This window comes from Topomyia yanbarensis, chromosome 3, assembly GCF_030247195.1.
Source record: "Topomyia yanbarensis strain Yona2022 chromosome 3, ASM3024719v1, whole genome shotgun sequence".
Classification (NCBI taxonomy): Eukaryota; Metazoa; Arthropoda; class Insecta; order Diptera; family Culicidae; genus Topomyia; species Topomyia yanbarensis.
The window spans coordinates 346196892-346214585 of record NC_080672.1 but is presented as its reverse complement, the minus strand read 5'-3'; the positions used below and the strand labels follow the sequence as shown (position 1 = coordinate 346214585).

The 17694-nt window shown below is 37.4% G+C and overlaps 1 protein-coding gene across 5 annotated transcripts in view; it reads right to left on the bottom strand.

The window, feature by feature from the left end:
- LOC131689105 (mitochondrial adenyl nucleotide antiporter SLC25A25) overlaps nucleotides 1–17694 on the bottom strand; it is a 103089-nt gene that overhangs the window by 12552 nt on the left and 72843 nt on the right. Inside the window, exon 1 of one of the 5 annotated variants that reach the window (XM_058973929.1) lies at nucleotides 9715–10531. The exons of the other annotated variants lie outside the window; for them this stretch is intronic. Coding sequence (XP_058829912.1) covers nucleotides 9715–9798 — 84 coding nt within the window. The 5' untranslated portion in view covers nucleotides 9799–10531. Of the gene's footprint in view, nucleotides 1–9714; nucleotides 10532–17694 lie in introns of those variants that run through there. 5 annotated transcript variants of the gene reach the window in all.

The window sequence follows — 17694 nt, the reverse complement described above, 5'->3', positions numbered from 1 at the left end:
GGCAAGAAACGTGCACCGAAAACCTTCAAAGGTCGGTCGCCACTGAGTGCGACTAAAAATAGTGTCAACCGCTCTCTCTAAGTGACAACTGCTCTTTAAAATGACCAGCTGTTTTATGCTAGTTGTAGGAATAGCAACGAAATACTTTCCCTAACAAGCATTTTATATGAAGTATACAAGCTTCATTGTGAATGAATTGCAAATTACACTGGAGCTAACTGTCAGTTTATTAATGGTGCACATTTGTTAAAGCGTTCAGAAAAAAGGATAACCTATCATCAACTTGAACATAACAGAAAAAGCGCTGCAATAGTCTACTTGTGGGTTGTATTCGAACCAAACACACCGACTACTAATCCTGACAGGCGCGCGGAAATGAAACAGAAACGTGCTTTAAGCGTCCTTGACGCTTCCCGCTGTGCCTCTCTGACGGTCCATGCGAGTAACGACGCAACAAATCTGCAATAGAATTTTCCACAACGCAACACTTTTCTATGGCTTTCCACGAGTTTCATCCACCCACCCACCGGGGTGATGGTGTACGGCCCATGGAACGAGAATATTAGTAAACAAACGGCGTATGACTTCCGGTAGCGCCTGCAAGATAGGCTACTGCTATTGCGTCCATACGTAACGTGTAGGACGAGTGGAAAACTTCCTGCCAGCTCGAGTGGAAGAAAGTGTGGAAAACGACGAACAATCGGTTTGGGTGTGCGAGATTGTGTATATTTATCGGGCATCGAAGTGTTTGACTTGTTCATGGACGATCGGACCAGGAAGGGTCTAGAAGCTGGTCAAGTGTTAATTGAAATTAAAAGTTGTACGTGACAGTGAGATAGACGAGATGGAAAATCCCATCCATTGCCAACAGGCAATGGAACGTTTGGCTTTGATTGCAGGTATCGATGATGTTAATTGTTTTTGCCTTTCTTTTAAATAAAAGCTTTCTTTATTTTCGTTTCATTGCATTAATAGGTCTCAACTTGTGCAGTTACAACTACAAAGGCGATCCATTAAAACTAGCAAATGATACAAAAAATTCTGTTCCCTAAAATGCAACATCGTTTGTTGTTTTGACGTGTATTTTCTCACCCTCGAATTTGGAAGACATGTCTGAAATGTGGAACTATTAGTAACGCACGCTTTTTGAACTCCTTAATCCGTTTGTAATTAATTGTAATTTGTATATTGGGGGCTTTAACCAGATGGTCATTCACCCATTAATCTATTTACATACATATTATTATACTGTGCTTCTCAGCATACAGCACTTTGCAATATATTATACATCATAATTTTTTTATTGTTTTAAGCAAAACTTTGGCTCTACAATCCAATTAATTAGCCAGTCCGGCAATCCAGTCCGCCTTAGTCCAAAATTGTAGAACTAATAGTTACAGGAGAACTTATAGGAGAATCAAAATCGAATCTCGTAGTGTACGACACTAAAGCTTGCCTGCGAAAAGTTGCATCCTTTTTAGTCTGCTTCCCACTATCAACGTCACCGGTCACAACAAACGTTCAAAGCAAGCTATGTTGCTAACCGTTACTGTTATTGTTATTGTGTGCGATTTTGTACATCGAATTGTCGCAGTCTGATGAGTGGATCTAGAGAGGTTCTTATACAGCGGTCATTGATTATAAAAGCTTTAGAATTCGCCCGCCCTTGCGAAAAAATGTGTATTACCAATCACAAAATTACCCTTATTCAACTCCACCATGTACGTAAAGCGTTCCAAACTTTTTAAGATTTTAGTAGGACGTCAAACAGCGACATAACGTGGTTCTCACAGGTCTCCTATCGCATGCCTCCACGCGAGTCTATTGTCTACGATGACATTTGGTCCTTAGACCGGCGACGACTGGTTGCTACCAGTCTTCTGCCGATCGTGGCAGAGTAAGAGGGTACGAAAGAATCTAGGCGTGGGAACGCTGTCGTAAGGATGAATGATTGATTGGGGATCGGTTCTAGTACGGCTTTGATCTGACTGGTGTCGATGGTCACCGGTCAGTAGGTACTGAGGCTTCATCGCCTCTGCATTTTTTAATCTAGTTTCAGGTTCCGTTATTGCTAACAGGCACTTGTATTAGGTTCTCGGTTCCTTGTTCCCTTTGATGGTCGTTATTATCGCTTATATTCGCGTGTTCTGCAAAAAGTCCTGTATGAAAATGAGAAATATTTGCCTTGATCGACGATACTTGGCGCTAGCTATTTGTCCATATTACGTTTTATCATCACGGGTAATGAAACATTTAAACCAAGATTCCTAACAAAAAAAGCATTTTTAAATTATTAAAATATACATTGGTAGCGCTCCCGACATCGGCTGGCCGGAGTTCAAGTTGATGGAATCGGAATCGATCATCGATTATCCAGAGTCTAAATATTTTACAAAGTACTGTATATATTCACCCCAATCAGTCAGTAAACTATTCATATATAAGTACTTGAAAAACTTCTACAACATAAAATTATATTTTCAATTGCATCGCTTGCTTGAAGTGAATCCTGACTAAATAGCTACCCACTACCCAATCCATAGTACTTATGAGATTGTCACTGAGTCGGGGCCTTCGGTTAAGTAGGTACCACAACAACACTTCTTTTCTAATATCCCAAGTTACGGTGGAGATTGGAGGTGGGCGAGTTAATCGCGAATCGATCAAAAGAATCGACTCTTGAAAAAGAGTGTATAAGCCACTCACGAACCTTTTTTAAAAAGTTGCGATTCTTTAAAAAAAAAGTCTTCTGTTGAGCGACTGTATAACTACAACATTTAGAGCGGAATAATATTTGTAAAAGTTGCCTATTTCTGTGTGATTTTACCGAAGCCAGCATTCAGTTTCAACGCCTCCTTCATTTATTTACTTCCAAGCTTACTCAAGTTTCACACGGAATCGAATGCCGCCAGTTCAGAGGAAATATGAATTAATTCACTAACAAAATCATTCATTTGTTACCGTTGACAGCTTAAGTGAACTGCGTAATCCTTGTCTGGTGCATTTTTGCCCAATAATCATACTCAAAGCCAACACATAAATAAAATACAGTTTGAAACTGAAATTGAATTGGAATCGAAAGTAACTGAATGAATGTGCTACATCGAACTAATGAAACACAATGATCCTAAAATGCGATGAGTTTGCTGTAAACATGATTCACATAAAAATAAATAAGAGCAACGCACACGCACACTTATTTGTATACACACGAGTTTTTTTACGCGGTTTTTATGCGGATTTTTTGATCGGATTTTGAGCGGATTTTTGCGAGGTTTTTTAAAACGGATTTTTGAAGCTACGCGATTTTCATTTACGCGGATTTTTGAATTTAAATGCATAAATAAAAACCTGAGGGCATATGGAATCAAAATATCGACTCCAGATCAACATCAAACTGATATTGATTTAATCTTTCAAAATAAATCACTTAATCGATTCTTTTTTTTTGAGTGAATCGGACAGGATACGCTCACCAAACTGAATCGGTTAGCCCATCTCTAGTAGAGATGGTTGTGGCCCGTAATGGTGGCTCTCAGGCCAACTTTTCAACCGAACATTGTTCCTCAAATAGTCAAATAAGAGTCATCAGTCTGCAATCTACTAAGTATACCGCGCTTACGTAATCCAACGCAGGAACAACAGAAATCACTCCATTGAATATTATAGTACAGTGAAGACCCGTTTTTATCAGTCCCCTGGGGAATTTTAAGCTGATAAAACAGGGACATTGATAAAATCGGGACTTATATTTTTCTGTATTTTTAATAAAACGAAGCTCTTAAAATATTCTTCTTTGGTCCTTAGATATAACATCGCAACTTTTTTTGATTATTTACTTTAAGTTCCCCTTTAAAAAAAATAATATATTTTTTTTTTGCATTTTTCGGATCTCTAAGATAAGAAATATATGCCCAAGAAAGGATTTACTCGAATTCAACTTGATTCGTCTGCTAGAGCCCATCAAACTACCAACTATCAATTTTCATATGAAGCTGATAAAATTGGGTCAAAAAGCTGATAAAATCGGGGACTGATAAAATCGGGTCTCCACTGTATTACAGATCTCGGGCATATGGAGGAAGGTGCAGTCGAGGTAAGACTACATGATCTGTCTAGGGGAACACCTGATAGCGCAATGTTGTTGCGATGGTAAGAATGTGGCCAAATCGCTCTATTCCTTCCTTCGTGACCCTGGAGCCCATGTACAAACCACGCTGTGTATCTATGACCAACAAGCTAAAGCGTGTCAGTTCTGTGAACAATCAGTGCACTATGGAAAACCGTGCGCTTAAGCTTCACGTCATAGTCAACTATAACTAAAACAAACTTCAACACTCCAAATTAACTCACAGATAGTTATCCAATCAGCGCCAACGAATCAACTATCAACTATGTTGAATCATCGGCAGTTATTGCTTCTGTAACAACAACCAATATGCAAACAACATGAGGAAGGCTTCATGATCGTAGTCAGTCAATCGGAGCAACATATCAAATCAACCGATCGCGATCTTCAAGGTAGTAGCAGTAGCGACGATTGTATGGACAGAATGGACGAAAATCAAGGAAGCAAACTAAATAATCTCCAGGCGCTGTCAGGTGACACTGAAAATGCTTCACCGCCACGGAAAAGAATCTCCGCACACCTTGATAAAATGTGGGCGAAATGTTAAATTTGTTTATTATTTAATTATGGTAAATATATAAAAGACACATGGCTCCGTTTTGCTCATGCATTGAGCCGGATCAAATAAACGAATTATACGAATTTTGTCAATTTACTCTAAATTAAACAGACCGACATTTTTTTTCATGTCCCAACTAATAGATCCCAACACGGCCATGACTTGTCAAGACGCCCGAACTGCCAACCATTCGTACAAGATTCTTATCAATACTTTTTTGTTTGAGTTTATTGTATTTTTCCTCTTTCTCATTCTCTGTAGAACCCCCTCAACCTCTATACCTGTGTTTACAAAATGACACCATAACACGGAATGGCGATAAATAGCTTCCCGGAATAACCATCCAGTCATAACGCCCAGAGCTTCTTTGGATACGCCATAGCGAGCATCGAAATAGCACTCTGATGCTATTGCGATGCTCGCTATGGCGTATCCAATAAATATCCGAAATATTGACCTTTCCATCACCCCTGGCATTATATTGAGTGGAAATTGATACTCCCTATAGCTGACATGGAGCATACACGACACAACTATTAACCAACCAAGGACAGTGTCAATCAATCAATAAGGGTCATTCCGTGCGAAGAAAGGAAGACACCTTCACGTATTTGAACTTATTTTGGAGTGATTGTTCACCTCTGTTCAATATATAAAAATCCAACTAATAAATTTTAGTTTTTGACGTAAGTGCTAATACCGATAAAAAGACACAATTTATTAAAAATCATTTTGGCGACACAGAGAGTGTTAGTATATTTATCTAATTTCCATGTAATAATGCCACAAATGGACAATATTTTCTCAAAATTTCATTGCAAAATACTGAAAATTGAACGAATGATAGTGAATCTCCGGAAGGCGCCTCTTTGAAAACTTGTTTTGCGATTTACATTAGAACTCAAAATCTACCAGACCAATCAAAATTTTGCACAGTTCTTATTAACAATATTTCTCAGGTTTTTATTTATTTCTCGATTTTTAAATTTTTCGTAACACTTTAAAGCCAAAAACCCGATTTTCGCTTTGAATAATAGTTTTGTAAAAAGTTCCCGTAGTTTCCTGGGCAATGATGTGAAGAAGAACTGTGCAAAATTTCAGAATGATTGGTCCATGAGACTGGCAACTCTGTTCAGAATCTGGAGACAGTAACAGCAACGCCACTTGCGGGTAAAGGTGGTACTTCCAATAGTAATGCACAAACACATATACACTTTTACATTAGGCTTCCTACCTTCCTCCAATAGTGGTGCTGACAACTCTGTCGCTTCTCGTTTGTATGGGGGAAAGAAAGAGATATCAGTCTTTTTAATATGTAGTCTTCGGTTATGGTCTACACCGCAATTTTTCGAGGTGCCTCCTGAAGATTCACTGCCATGCACCCAATTTTAAAGATTTTGCAATAAAAATTCAGGAAAATTTTGTTCAAATGTTGCTTTATTGTATAGTAATTGACTAAATAGACTAATACTATCTGCATCGTTGAAAAAAATTTGTGAACGATATTTTTTCCACCAAAAACACCTTACCACCCCTTAAGACTTTTTTGGTGGTGTCCAACGGATCAAAATGGTGAGTTAAACGAAAGCAATTATGTTAAAAATATCACCCCAGAAGCAGAATGCGAACTGGTATTGAGCCGAAGTCCCAAGGGTTTCAGGTTCGAATTCTGCCTGTGGGGTGATTTTTTTACATAATTGCTTTCGTTTAATTCACCGTTCCGATCTGTTTTCTGCGATGGATACATCCAAAAAAAAGTCTTAGAAATCCAAATTTTTGTGTCGATTGAGCCCCTCTTTGGTAACTGGAAGCAAATTTTGTCGAACGCCTTGAGAAACTGCGGGATGTTTGTTGAAGGAGATTGTTCAAATAATCTAGAAAAAATACTAGTTTTAGTGGCAGTGCTGCCAATTATGCGTTTTTCTGCTTAAAATGAAAAGTGCGTTCTATTCACAGCAAATATATTTCAATTTTGAAAAACTTAATGCCATCGCTTTCTACAGAGATTTGTACATAAAAACCCTTTCAACCTCAATATAACTAAGCCGATCCCAAGATATATCGTGTTGGATGGAGGGGTGCTCTCATGAACCGAGCGGTAGTTCAATTTACACAAAAATTTGGATTTTTATGCATTGACCAACAATCGCTTCAAAATTGTTTCAAATCCGTGAAGATCGATTTCAAGTTTGCATGTTTTTTGAGTACTTTGCGCAGAATGAAACATGTATTCCACGTCCTACCCAATCGTTTACTGATATAAGAGCCGCTTTTTAGTTCCATGTAAGTCGCAAAAATAGTTTTTAAATCAGAGATAAAGTTTACATGAACAGTGACCAGACCAGACCTATCACAGTCGCCATGTAGTAATATGACAACCGAGACAAGTCAGAAGAAAAGATTGCTCGAACAGAAAAAAAGTTCATGAAGGTTCTGTAAATATAAACATCCAAAGCAGTGGAAAAGATTAAGCCTACGAATAACCCGCACAATAGGTCTTTTGAAAATATTCTAACTAACTCTCGTGCGACTATCTTTCAAAAGAACGAACTACTGTCTCCACAACGCTGTTAGTGAACTTCAGCGTGCTTTCAACAGTGATGCTACCGCATTCAACTTCCACTGGACAAAAAAACGATTATACGTTTGTACACATACAGAACGAATCTCTCACTAACTTAAATTCCATTTACCAAACTCATTCATCCATCGGCAGGTATCGGCTCGCTCTGTATAGAATTCCGAATTTCTTGACGGCCTCAGTATTGAATAGTTGATGTGTTCGCAGAAGTTCAACTTATCATCAAGTATTACTCCGCGCATCTATTTGGATTGATCCACTACAACCAACATTCGACCGTGTTGTTACTATCATAGACTATGTTTTGGTTATTTTTCGCGTCACTTTAGCCAATCTGAGAAAAATTTTAGCTCTTCCTTAATAACACTGAAGCACGCGTCATACGTCTCCCCCACTACAAACTACCTGTGTCGTCAACGAACAGGTTTACTCCAACTCTCCGCAAAGTCTGTTTTATGTCATTTACATACATAATAAATAAAAGATGTCCAAGTACACTACCTTGCGGAACACCAAGGACTACTGCTATCATACCTCGTCACTTGCATGCGATTATCCAGGTAACTGCAAAACCACTTCAAAGGTGTCCCGCGTGTCGATTTTGGTCTTCCGGCCATTTTGACCTTGCCACTTTCGAAATCGGAATCGCTACTGGTTTTTTTCAATGCAGTTGAAAAAATCCCACGCTACATAGATCCATTTATAACATTTAGTAATTGGTCCTTTACCACATCGAATGCATCCAGTAACACTCGTTTCGTAACGCAACTGAAAAAGTTTGAAATGCACAAATTTCTTTCCGAAACATCATTCCTTTCGACGTTCGTGTAATTACGCCATTTTCATTCAAGTTATTTGCGTTTATTCATCAAAAACAATATCTTTTCCAGAATGTACATAAAATTTCCTGCAACTTTCCTTCTACCATCGAGGCGATATTGTGAACCATTTCAAGGTCACAAGAAAACAATACATATCGGATCCAACTTTAAAGTGTGAGATTTTCATGAAATAAAGAGAATTTGGAAACTGCAAAGATCTTTTGATACAGAAAAAGCAAATATGTAAATATAGACAATCTTGTATTACCACTTTAATTTACTATTTGTTCGAGTAAATTTGAAATTATTGATGTATCAGAAATAAGTGAAAGTAAGAGAAACTTGCTGATCACCAGACCAGAGTCGAGATTCCGGAGCTAAGGAAAATATCTATGATTCTACAAACCCAATATTGAATCCGTTCTCAATGTTCTGACTATTTAATTATTTAATGTAATTTCAGACAATGTTTCTACAATCGCATGCTGAAATAGTACATTATAGTTGAAAATTAGTCAAAATTGTGAATGGCTTTTACGGATTATTGAACTATTTGCTTATTTAACAATTTCCCAGAACAATATGTGTTAAACTGAAAGACTGAAAATTTTAATTCCTTAAAATGACAACAATTTCTTAAAATGACGAGTTACAGTTAACAAAAGAGCGTCAAATTCAAAAACCCACGCTACCAATACAACCCTGACGACTGCCTGGCGATAGTAGCGTCTGATCTCGGAATTTTCCATCTAATCCGATTTCGCCATTTTACTTTTTTCGCTCGAAGCTGTGTTTGGTGTAATTTGAGTACAGATGTACGCCCTAGATTTGTCGGCATTATAGCTACCATTCTCTTAGAGCTTTGCGGTCAACTGCTATCAGTTCCAGAGTAACCACAAAATCTAACAGGAAAGATAAATCCATAACAAAATATCTGGATCAATGTTATATTTCTTAACCTCAGAAGCATTATCGTGGCCTTGGAGGAATTAACAGGTCGATTATCTTATGCATCAAATGCGAAGGAGAAATAAGTAGGATTCGGGATTCTTTGTTGTATGGTATACAAAAGGCTTCCCGAGAATTGAAAACGAACAAAGTATGAATATTTGAAGGATAAAATAAGAGGTTTTCTAATTCTTCGACATACTCTCAGATTAGATTAGGTTGCAAAAAATTAAAAAAAAAATCAGACCAATAGTATACAAGCCGTATAATACTCGTACATAGAACAAAGTAACATACACACAATATAACCCTCAAATCCTATCAATACATTCCTAACAGACAAACAACCACTGTCAACCGATAACAAGTTGTATGACGTCTCCATGCTAAGCATAACACGCAGTCGGAAGCAGCCACTTCAATTTTCAACCGAAAATCCCCTTACGCAGTATTTCCCAAGAAACAAAAATGCGCTCACCATCGTGACTAAGCGCATTATACTAGTTGAAACCGGAAACTGGAATTCATGGGAATTCAATAACCTAAACCAACGCAAACGATTATTATTTACGACTGTCAGACGGTGTCGTCGCGACCTAACGGTTATTGGCGCGCTCAATCAGGGGAGACGGAGGTACCCTATCGCTTAGCCACCTTTGCTAAAATTAACAATTACCTGCGACATCAGCTCCTTGAAGATCAGAACAAAGTCCTCCAGAACTTCTCCACTAACGCGGACGGAATTCTGTTCCAGTGCCATAGTCTGGGATTGTCGATTGTCGTTATCTCTCGATTATTAAACCCACCCGAGATAGGTAGGTACGTCTAGGTAATGAAGGTCTATTGATTCGACCTCAACCAGCAGCTGAGCACTACACACTAATATCACAACGATTTCCAACCAAGGGCACCAAGGAATATAACTGCCGCCGTCTGCTGCGATTGAACACTTTTGGCGCTTTTTTTTCTAACCTGAAGAAGACCTTTTCTCCGGATCAGGATTCTCTGTATTCGACGGAACACACCTCCACTTTTCGGAGGCTCTTTCACACACACAGACGACGGGCACCTCACACAGCTGTTCAGTCCGCAATTGAACCAGGAAGATTCGAGACAACCGGCTCTGCACCTAGCAACAGAGTGCCGTTTTATAATACGTTCACTTTTATATTTTATATTTAACTACCACACGCGCTCGATGACGGTTAGGCGCACGGTGGGAAAAGCAGCGTTAGGAATTTTCTAGAACGCGCACTGTGACTGCTTCGGACTTAATGCAATCACCTGCTTGTATAGAAACATTGTAAATGCACTTCTTTAATTAGACTTTCAAAAAAAACATGCACTTTATCTCCTAGATGTGCTATTCAGGTAGTATAGCAGACTCCTTTTTGGTTTTAACGATGTAGTTTGAATCGTTGGGATTCGTGCTTTCAGAAGACACGTCCAGTCTAGTTGGTAGCAAAATTCAGACTGACTAGCGACAGCCGTTTGCGCTTACTGGTATAGCAGTGAAATTCCCACATCGGGTAGAGAAACGTAGACGACATAGACGAGTTGATAAGCATTCGGTGGGTATGTAGAAAGGAAACAACATCTCTGTAGTGGAATTAAAATCCCATGAACGCCACGAAACGGACATGGTGTGTGTGGGTAATTACGTAAAAGCACGTGGGTTGTACTTTTTTGTGTGGCAGCCCGGTATTCGTTCTCGAGCTTTGTGTTTGTGGCAACAAATTCATGTTTGCTGCCTGTCACTGTACAATACAGTAGAGGCTACGAATGTATGATTCATCCAGTCTGGTAGATATCTTAGGCCACTATTAGATAACAGAAACAAAACAAACGATTTGATTATCAAGTAAACGAGACCTAACAAGTCATATATTATGTTTGTCGGTCAGCCTTGGGCTGCTGGTACACGAGATGAAGTTCTGGTTTTATAAATCGCCTTTTGTTTGAGCCCCGACCGAGGAGGATTTAACGTAAGTAGGAAAATCGTTGCACTAACCTATACGTTGAGAAGCTTGTCGAAAATATGGTCAAATTTTTCAACGGAAGCCAAAATATAGAAATAAAAAGGACACTTCTTGTTTTTGACTGCTCTTGCTTTAGAAATTAATCGTGCGCGGAAAAAATCCATTCATAAATTCATGAACAAAAATCGCGATTTCGTAAACTGAACTAATTACAAAAAGCGTGATCAAGTTCCTGAAATTAAATAACCTCGTATTCATGAAACTATGTGTTTTCAAAAAACTAGGTCGAGTAAAACCGTACAAGACGTTACCTTGATATATTTGGTTGGATTACTGTGGTTTTCCCTAGACATGTTGTTTTTGTTGTGATTCTTGATCATACTTTTGGGATATCGACTAAGAACCGACATTTAAATGATGTTCATAATTTTGGGCGCTTTGTGGCAAATTCGAATTTCTCATCACGTTTCCGTGATATTTGAATGAATGGTCAGAATAAAAAATAATTATTCTGGAAATCATGAACCAGTTCACGAACTTATGAACGATAGTTTATGAGTGAACAATTTCACGAGCACGCATGGTTAGGTGTGACTATTATATTAGAAATCATGAATTAGTTCACGTTTCCATGAATATGATTTCAAGATTTTATGAACTATTTCACAAGCACGAATGGTCACTCGCATGAATCATGAATCCGTTCACGTATACATGAATACTATTTTTCGATCTTGTGAACTATTTCACGAGCTCAGAAGGTAAGTCGTGACTGATATACTAGAAATCATTAACTAGTTCGCGAATACATGAAAATTGTTTCATGATTTTGTGACCAATTTCAAGAGCATGAATGGTGAGTTGTGACTAATTCACTAGAAATCATGAATCAGTTCACGTATAAACGAATAATATTTTATTAACTATTTCACGAGCATGGATATTGATTCGGATTGATATTAGGAATTCACGATGAGGGAAAAGATTCATGAAAAATATTCCGGGGTTCGTGAGATAGATCATGTTCCAAAAGCTATGAATAAAATCTCGAATCAACCTTTGGTTTTATGAATAATGTCCATATAATTGTGTATTAGTTCACGCACAGAAAATTGACCTGATAATGGTAAGTCAAAAATCGTGACAGAAATTCACAAAACAAAAACAAATATCTCCACTAATAAAAGCGACATATAGGCGTTTCTGGAGGGAAATGGAACAGAATTATAAAACACACGATATTTGTTCATGGTCCTGTTTTCGTAACGTAAAAACGTGATTGTTCCAGAATTCATGGCACTTTATTCACGATTTTGGGAATCACTCTTTCCGTATGGCATCCGGGCCCATGAAACATAACATCAACGAAACTAGTCAATCGAAACGAAGGTTATAAGCACGTGGTAAAAACAGGTACGGCAGCCGGTTCCGCAAAAAGTAACCTCTAACCAATCAGAACGAAGTAACTCTCACACACATAGAAAAATGCGCGTATCTTTTCATATACCTCCCATTGGTGGTCAATTTCAATGTAAAATCGATTGACGAATCCGAAAATAAAAACAAAAAAATTACAGTAAAAAAAATTTTGAGTTAAAGTAAAAAGGTGAATTTCACCTTCAAAATGAAAAGTACATTTAGTAAAATCGAAAAATCTTCGGTTGTAGCGCATCGAAATAAAATATTATTATGTTAAATCAAAGGTAAATAAATGTACTTTTGGCCGCCTGAACGCTTTATTTTAGTGTAACTAACTGTTCGAACGTTATTTACGAGTTAGTTGACCATTCTCTTATTTTTTCTTATTTTTTAAAGAAAAATTAGCCATGGTCAAGATTTTGGGCAAAACAATACCAGTTTTGAAAATTATGTGTTCGTGACCAGGGTTGTATTATCGCGCAGAGAACGAGCGATTGTATAATAACGGGTTTGATCGGTAAGGCATGTGTGTCGCATGTATGTAACTTCGCGTGTATGTATTCCTTTATATAACCGTAACCGATTGCATATACGTGTGGGATTTTGAATATTTGCGCGAGCTACGGTTTTGAGTGTATGGTTCATATCTGAAAGCGTGTAAGTGATATCCCGAAAGTATTCGCTCATGGCGTCCTGAGACTTCTAATGTATATGAGTTTGTTTGTTTTTAGGCTAAGATTGAAGGTACTTGGTCTGCAAAGACCAAATGTCAAACCTTCCGCACGTGATCGACTCATAATAGCGTGGCAACGAGCGTTAATATAAACGCACTTGGGATTGTATTATCGCGAAGGGAACAATTAATTTTATGTTAACGTGTTTGTTCGCGTGTGTATTATATCACTATGGTAGCGAGGGGGGGGGGGGGGTTCTCTAGGCTTTTCTTTGCTTGCTCACACTGAATAGGTAGCTTTTATTTCGACCAAAATTACTAAGTAGAGAAAGTTATGAGAATTTTGGAGCCATAGTACAAATGTGAGAGCAAGAATGTGAACTATACAAATCGGAAACCTAAAAGTGACGGGCTCATTAGAAACAGGCTTCAAATCTTACGGACTAGTCTTTTGTTTTTTGCTGACAGAAGTTGAGTTTAGACAGAGTTACGACGAATCGCTCAAGTCTACCAACATGTTTCATGGACAACGACAGACTTGTCCCTCTTTACCATGAGAACTGAGATAACTCTTTAGTATTACTGTCTAACAGTTTCGATACTTGTCGGATAAAGAAGTAATACAGTTTCTACAGTTTATTTGACTGATTTAGCCGCTAACAACCGCAGTTTAATTACAACCATAATCATATCCATCAGTTATACGACAGTAATAAACAATGTCAGATAATGCAACTCATTGGAATATAACTGTTATGAAAGCTCAATAAAATATTATTGAGCCTGTTAGAGGAAAGACTTTTAATTGTGTTTATGACTGCATCATAGTCTACGAAAAGATATTTAGTATCACAGGTAAATTTAAAATCCTGTTACATTATGTTGTTTAAAGCTCATATTCAATAAAACAAGACTACTTTTCCTTTTTCAGGTTTTCAGAATGATGCCACCTCTTCATCGGACACACTGCACAGTGTTTTTTTTTTCGTCAAAATCGAGCGATCTATTAATTACGCCCTAATCGTTAAATTTGGGTCAATGATGTTTTCGGAGGAATATGTGAATATTACAAACCCTTTCATATGGTATTGTTTTTTTGATGATTGATCTACCTAAAAGTGAGATATATACACCAACTTTCTTGCAAGTACATATATTAAAACTATGTCTTTGGCAAAGTTGTAGAGACACTTTGCTGAAGCCACAAAGCTTTCATTTTTAATATCTTCAACATTATTGCTGGTTGTTTGTAAATGAATCCTTTAAAGCCAATTCATTAGTATAATTTTTAAATATCATTCTGACAAGTTCGGTGTGCTCCGTAAAAAGGTTTCAATTATCAAAATGGACAACTTTCTATATTACCTGAACGGCTTATCTCTGGTATTTTCTAACCTATTTTGCATTTTTTTAAAAATAAAGTGTTTCAAATGGTGATTGGTCGTTAGTGTGGAAGTGGCTGAGTTTACGTCAATAGTGTTTTCGGACTACTTATCAAAAATTGCAAAGTCTGCCATTTACTGCTATGATTTTCGTGATTATTCCTCCCATAAGTGAGATTTTTCAACTCATTTTTTTTATAAAAGAATTGAGCTAACGTCTTTGGAAAAGTTGTAGAGATTGCTTTCATGAATATTTTTTCTGAATACATGAAGTGTCTTCTTGTAATGCTTAAGACGTTATAGCTCGTTATATTTGAATGACCCGAAAATATATTTTTTAGAATATCTTTTCAATTATCATTCCTACGGGTTTCATATATTCTACAAAGTTATTTTAATCGTCAAAATACATAATTTTTATGAGCGCATAATTTTTCACATCTCGAGTATTTTCGACGATATTGAGCATTGAAAAATCAAATCATTTTTAATTCTACTGGAAACAACGGTAGACAAATGAAATCTTTTGAGTTTTATAGTGTTGATGCAGCATTTCTTTTTGCTACTAGAGCTAGCTTTCCGTTTTTGCCCGTTTAAAAGTTATTTTTAAACTTTTGCAAACATGCTGAAGCTTTATTTACAATATTTAAGAATTTATGTTGAAAAAAAGTTTTTAAGGGTTCATTCACAAGCAACGGTCAATAACTTCAAGTGTACTATAAATAGAGATTTTTGGTCTTCGGTAAAGATCTTCACAAAAACAAGTTCTTTAACATTTCTGAAGACTTCATCTTATTTTTCATACTTTGAGAAAAGTGGTGGGAAATATCTCACTTCAAGGGGAATTAATCACTATAACAATATCACTAAAATGAAGTTCTTGGATCTTCATAAAACATCCTAGAAGACATATTTGCTGTACGCTGTAATAATATCTCGCATGATTTTGGCGAAAAAAAACCACTGTGCACTGAGGAGACATAAATACGCTTGCCATGCGGACGTTAGGTATATAGACATTAGACATAAAGCACGTTTGGCATAACATGCTCTAGGCATAATGGACGATTGGTACCGTAGGCATAAATTATGTTGTATTGCTTGAAGAAACTTATTGTTCTACGTTGATGGCATGAGTGTTAAATCGAAACGAAACTACGAACGCGTAAGCCACCCCCCTCCCCCCTTTGTTTTGAGTTTTATATGTCATGGAACATGAACAAAAGATCTCTCAGTTCACGATGCTGCAGCTGCCCATGATTCTAAGAAGCATACCTACATACAACAAAATTACTAAATTTTTTTTGGTTGAATCCGATGAGAAAACTTAATTCAGCCAACAAACTAAATCTACTAATTATCAAGATTAGCTAACCAATGTAGCAAGTTAAATCCGCATACACGCAAACTTACCACATTAAAAATTTCATGAAAAGTAACTGTGTGAATTTAAATTTATTTCTCTTGGGAATGGAGGCACATAAAATTGTTTTTTGTAATCAAAGGTTTTAATTCCCATAAAAAAATCTTAATGCTACGTCGCGCAACTTCTGACCCTACCCTCCCCCTCGTCACACTTCGTCACAAATTAAGTATACCCCCTACCTCCCAAAATGCTACGTCATTTATGCATGGCTCCTAAGTGAAGAGGTTCTGTTTTCTGTTGATACATACTAAGGACAAGCCTTGTTTTAATAGCTGCCTAATAAAGTTTAAAAATTATAATTTTGCAGTCTTTCATTAAAGCTTTACGAGAGGGTGGCTAAGCGTAAAATGGGCTTACCCGAAGAAACGAGAGTAAAGTTAAAATCTCAATTTTTTCAAATATGCTTCTCGTCCATTATGCCTACTGCACATTATGCCAATCGTCTATTATGCTAAATGTACATTATACCAAAGTGACCATTCATAAACCACGTGGACTAAAATTTCATACTTTTCAACCCTCTCCCTCGTAAAATTAAGCAGAATTTTACCTAATAAAATTATGCCTTGCGTTGTGACGATGATTTTAGCGGATTGCACACTGACTTCATCATGTATGACTGCTGATTATCTAATAAAAGTTGCTTATGAAGTGGTTAGTAAGAATTCATACCAATCCGACCCATATTAAAACCTCAACACATGATAGCCATCATTGCCAGCCGCCCCCATCTCCATCGTTCACGGGGAAGGATAAAGGATAAGATAGACGGGAAGTGTTGATGCTCCACCTACTTAATGGAAGGACGACGATTCATCAGACTCATCCATAGGTGTCGCGGAGTTGGTGGTTTGGAAGGGTATAAGGTCTAGGATTCGCTCCAAGTAAGCGATGCAACCTGTAAAGAATATTTTATTATGTAGTTGTTTAGTTAGTCTTCGAGTACACGATCACTCGAAAAAGAATAGATCTTGTTTAGTTTTTGGTTCTTTTTAAACTCTGGGCAGCCGGCTACCAAGAGTATCCTAAGTTTTCTAAACAAAAGCAATTTGAACTCCACACAGCCGACCGTGGGAGTATTGCCTAGAAAAGCTAATCTTATTTGCGTAATGGGCCGGATCACTATCTATTCTAACAGTATTTAGACAGAATTCGCTACTTCTTCTCCACGGTATATTTATTCGGTTGAAAACTACCGAGTGGTAACACGTTATACAGACAAAGAGTTATGATAGCGCGAGATGGTATAAATCAATACATACTCCTATTTACGTATCGGATGATTTGTAAAATACACGTATACAAGCGAAAATAATGACCATTGAACAGAAATACAAATAATTGTTAACCTGATACACGGGCTGGTTAGCAATAACGGAACTTGAAATTAGATTCATAAAAACAGACGCGGCGAATTTTCAGTAAAAGTCTTGTTGTGGCTGATTTCCGATCAGATATTCATTTTTACGATAGTGTTCCCTTGATTAGATCTGTTCGTACCCTCTCATTCTACTACTATAGGCAGAAGGTTGATAGCACCCAGTCGTCGCCGGTCTAAGGACCAAATGTCATCAATAGACTTAGACTCGCGTGGAGGCATGAGATAGGAGACTTGTGAGAACTAAAGAAATTAAAAAAAACAAAGAAACGACATGTTCGTGTCCGTGAATCTGAACTCAGCTATAAGCTTCAACAGCTGAATTGAAACTTCAAACGGAACATGGCGTCTCCTTGTTATTCCAATCCCTTTAGTGAAGACTATGTTATCTCACCGTTT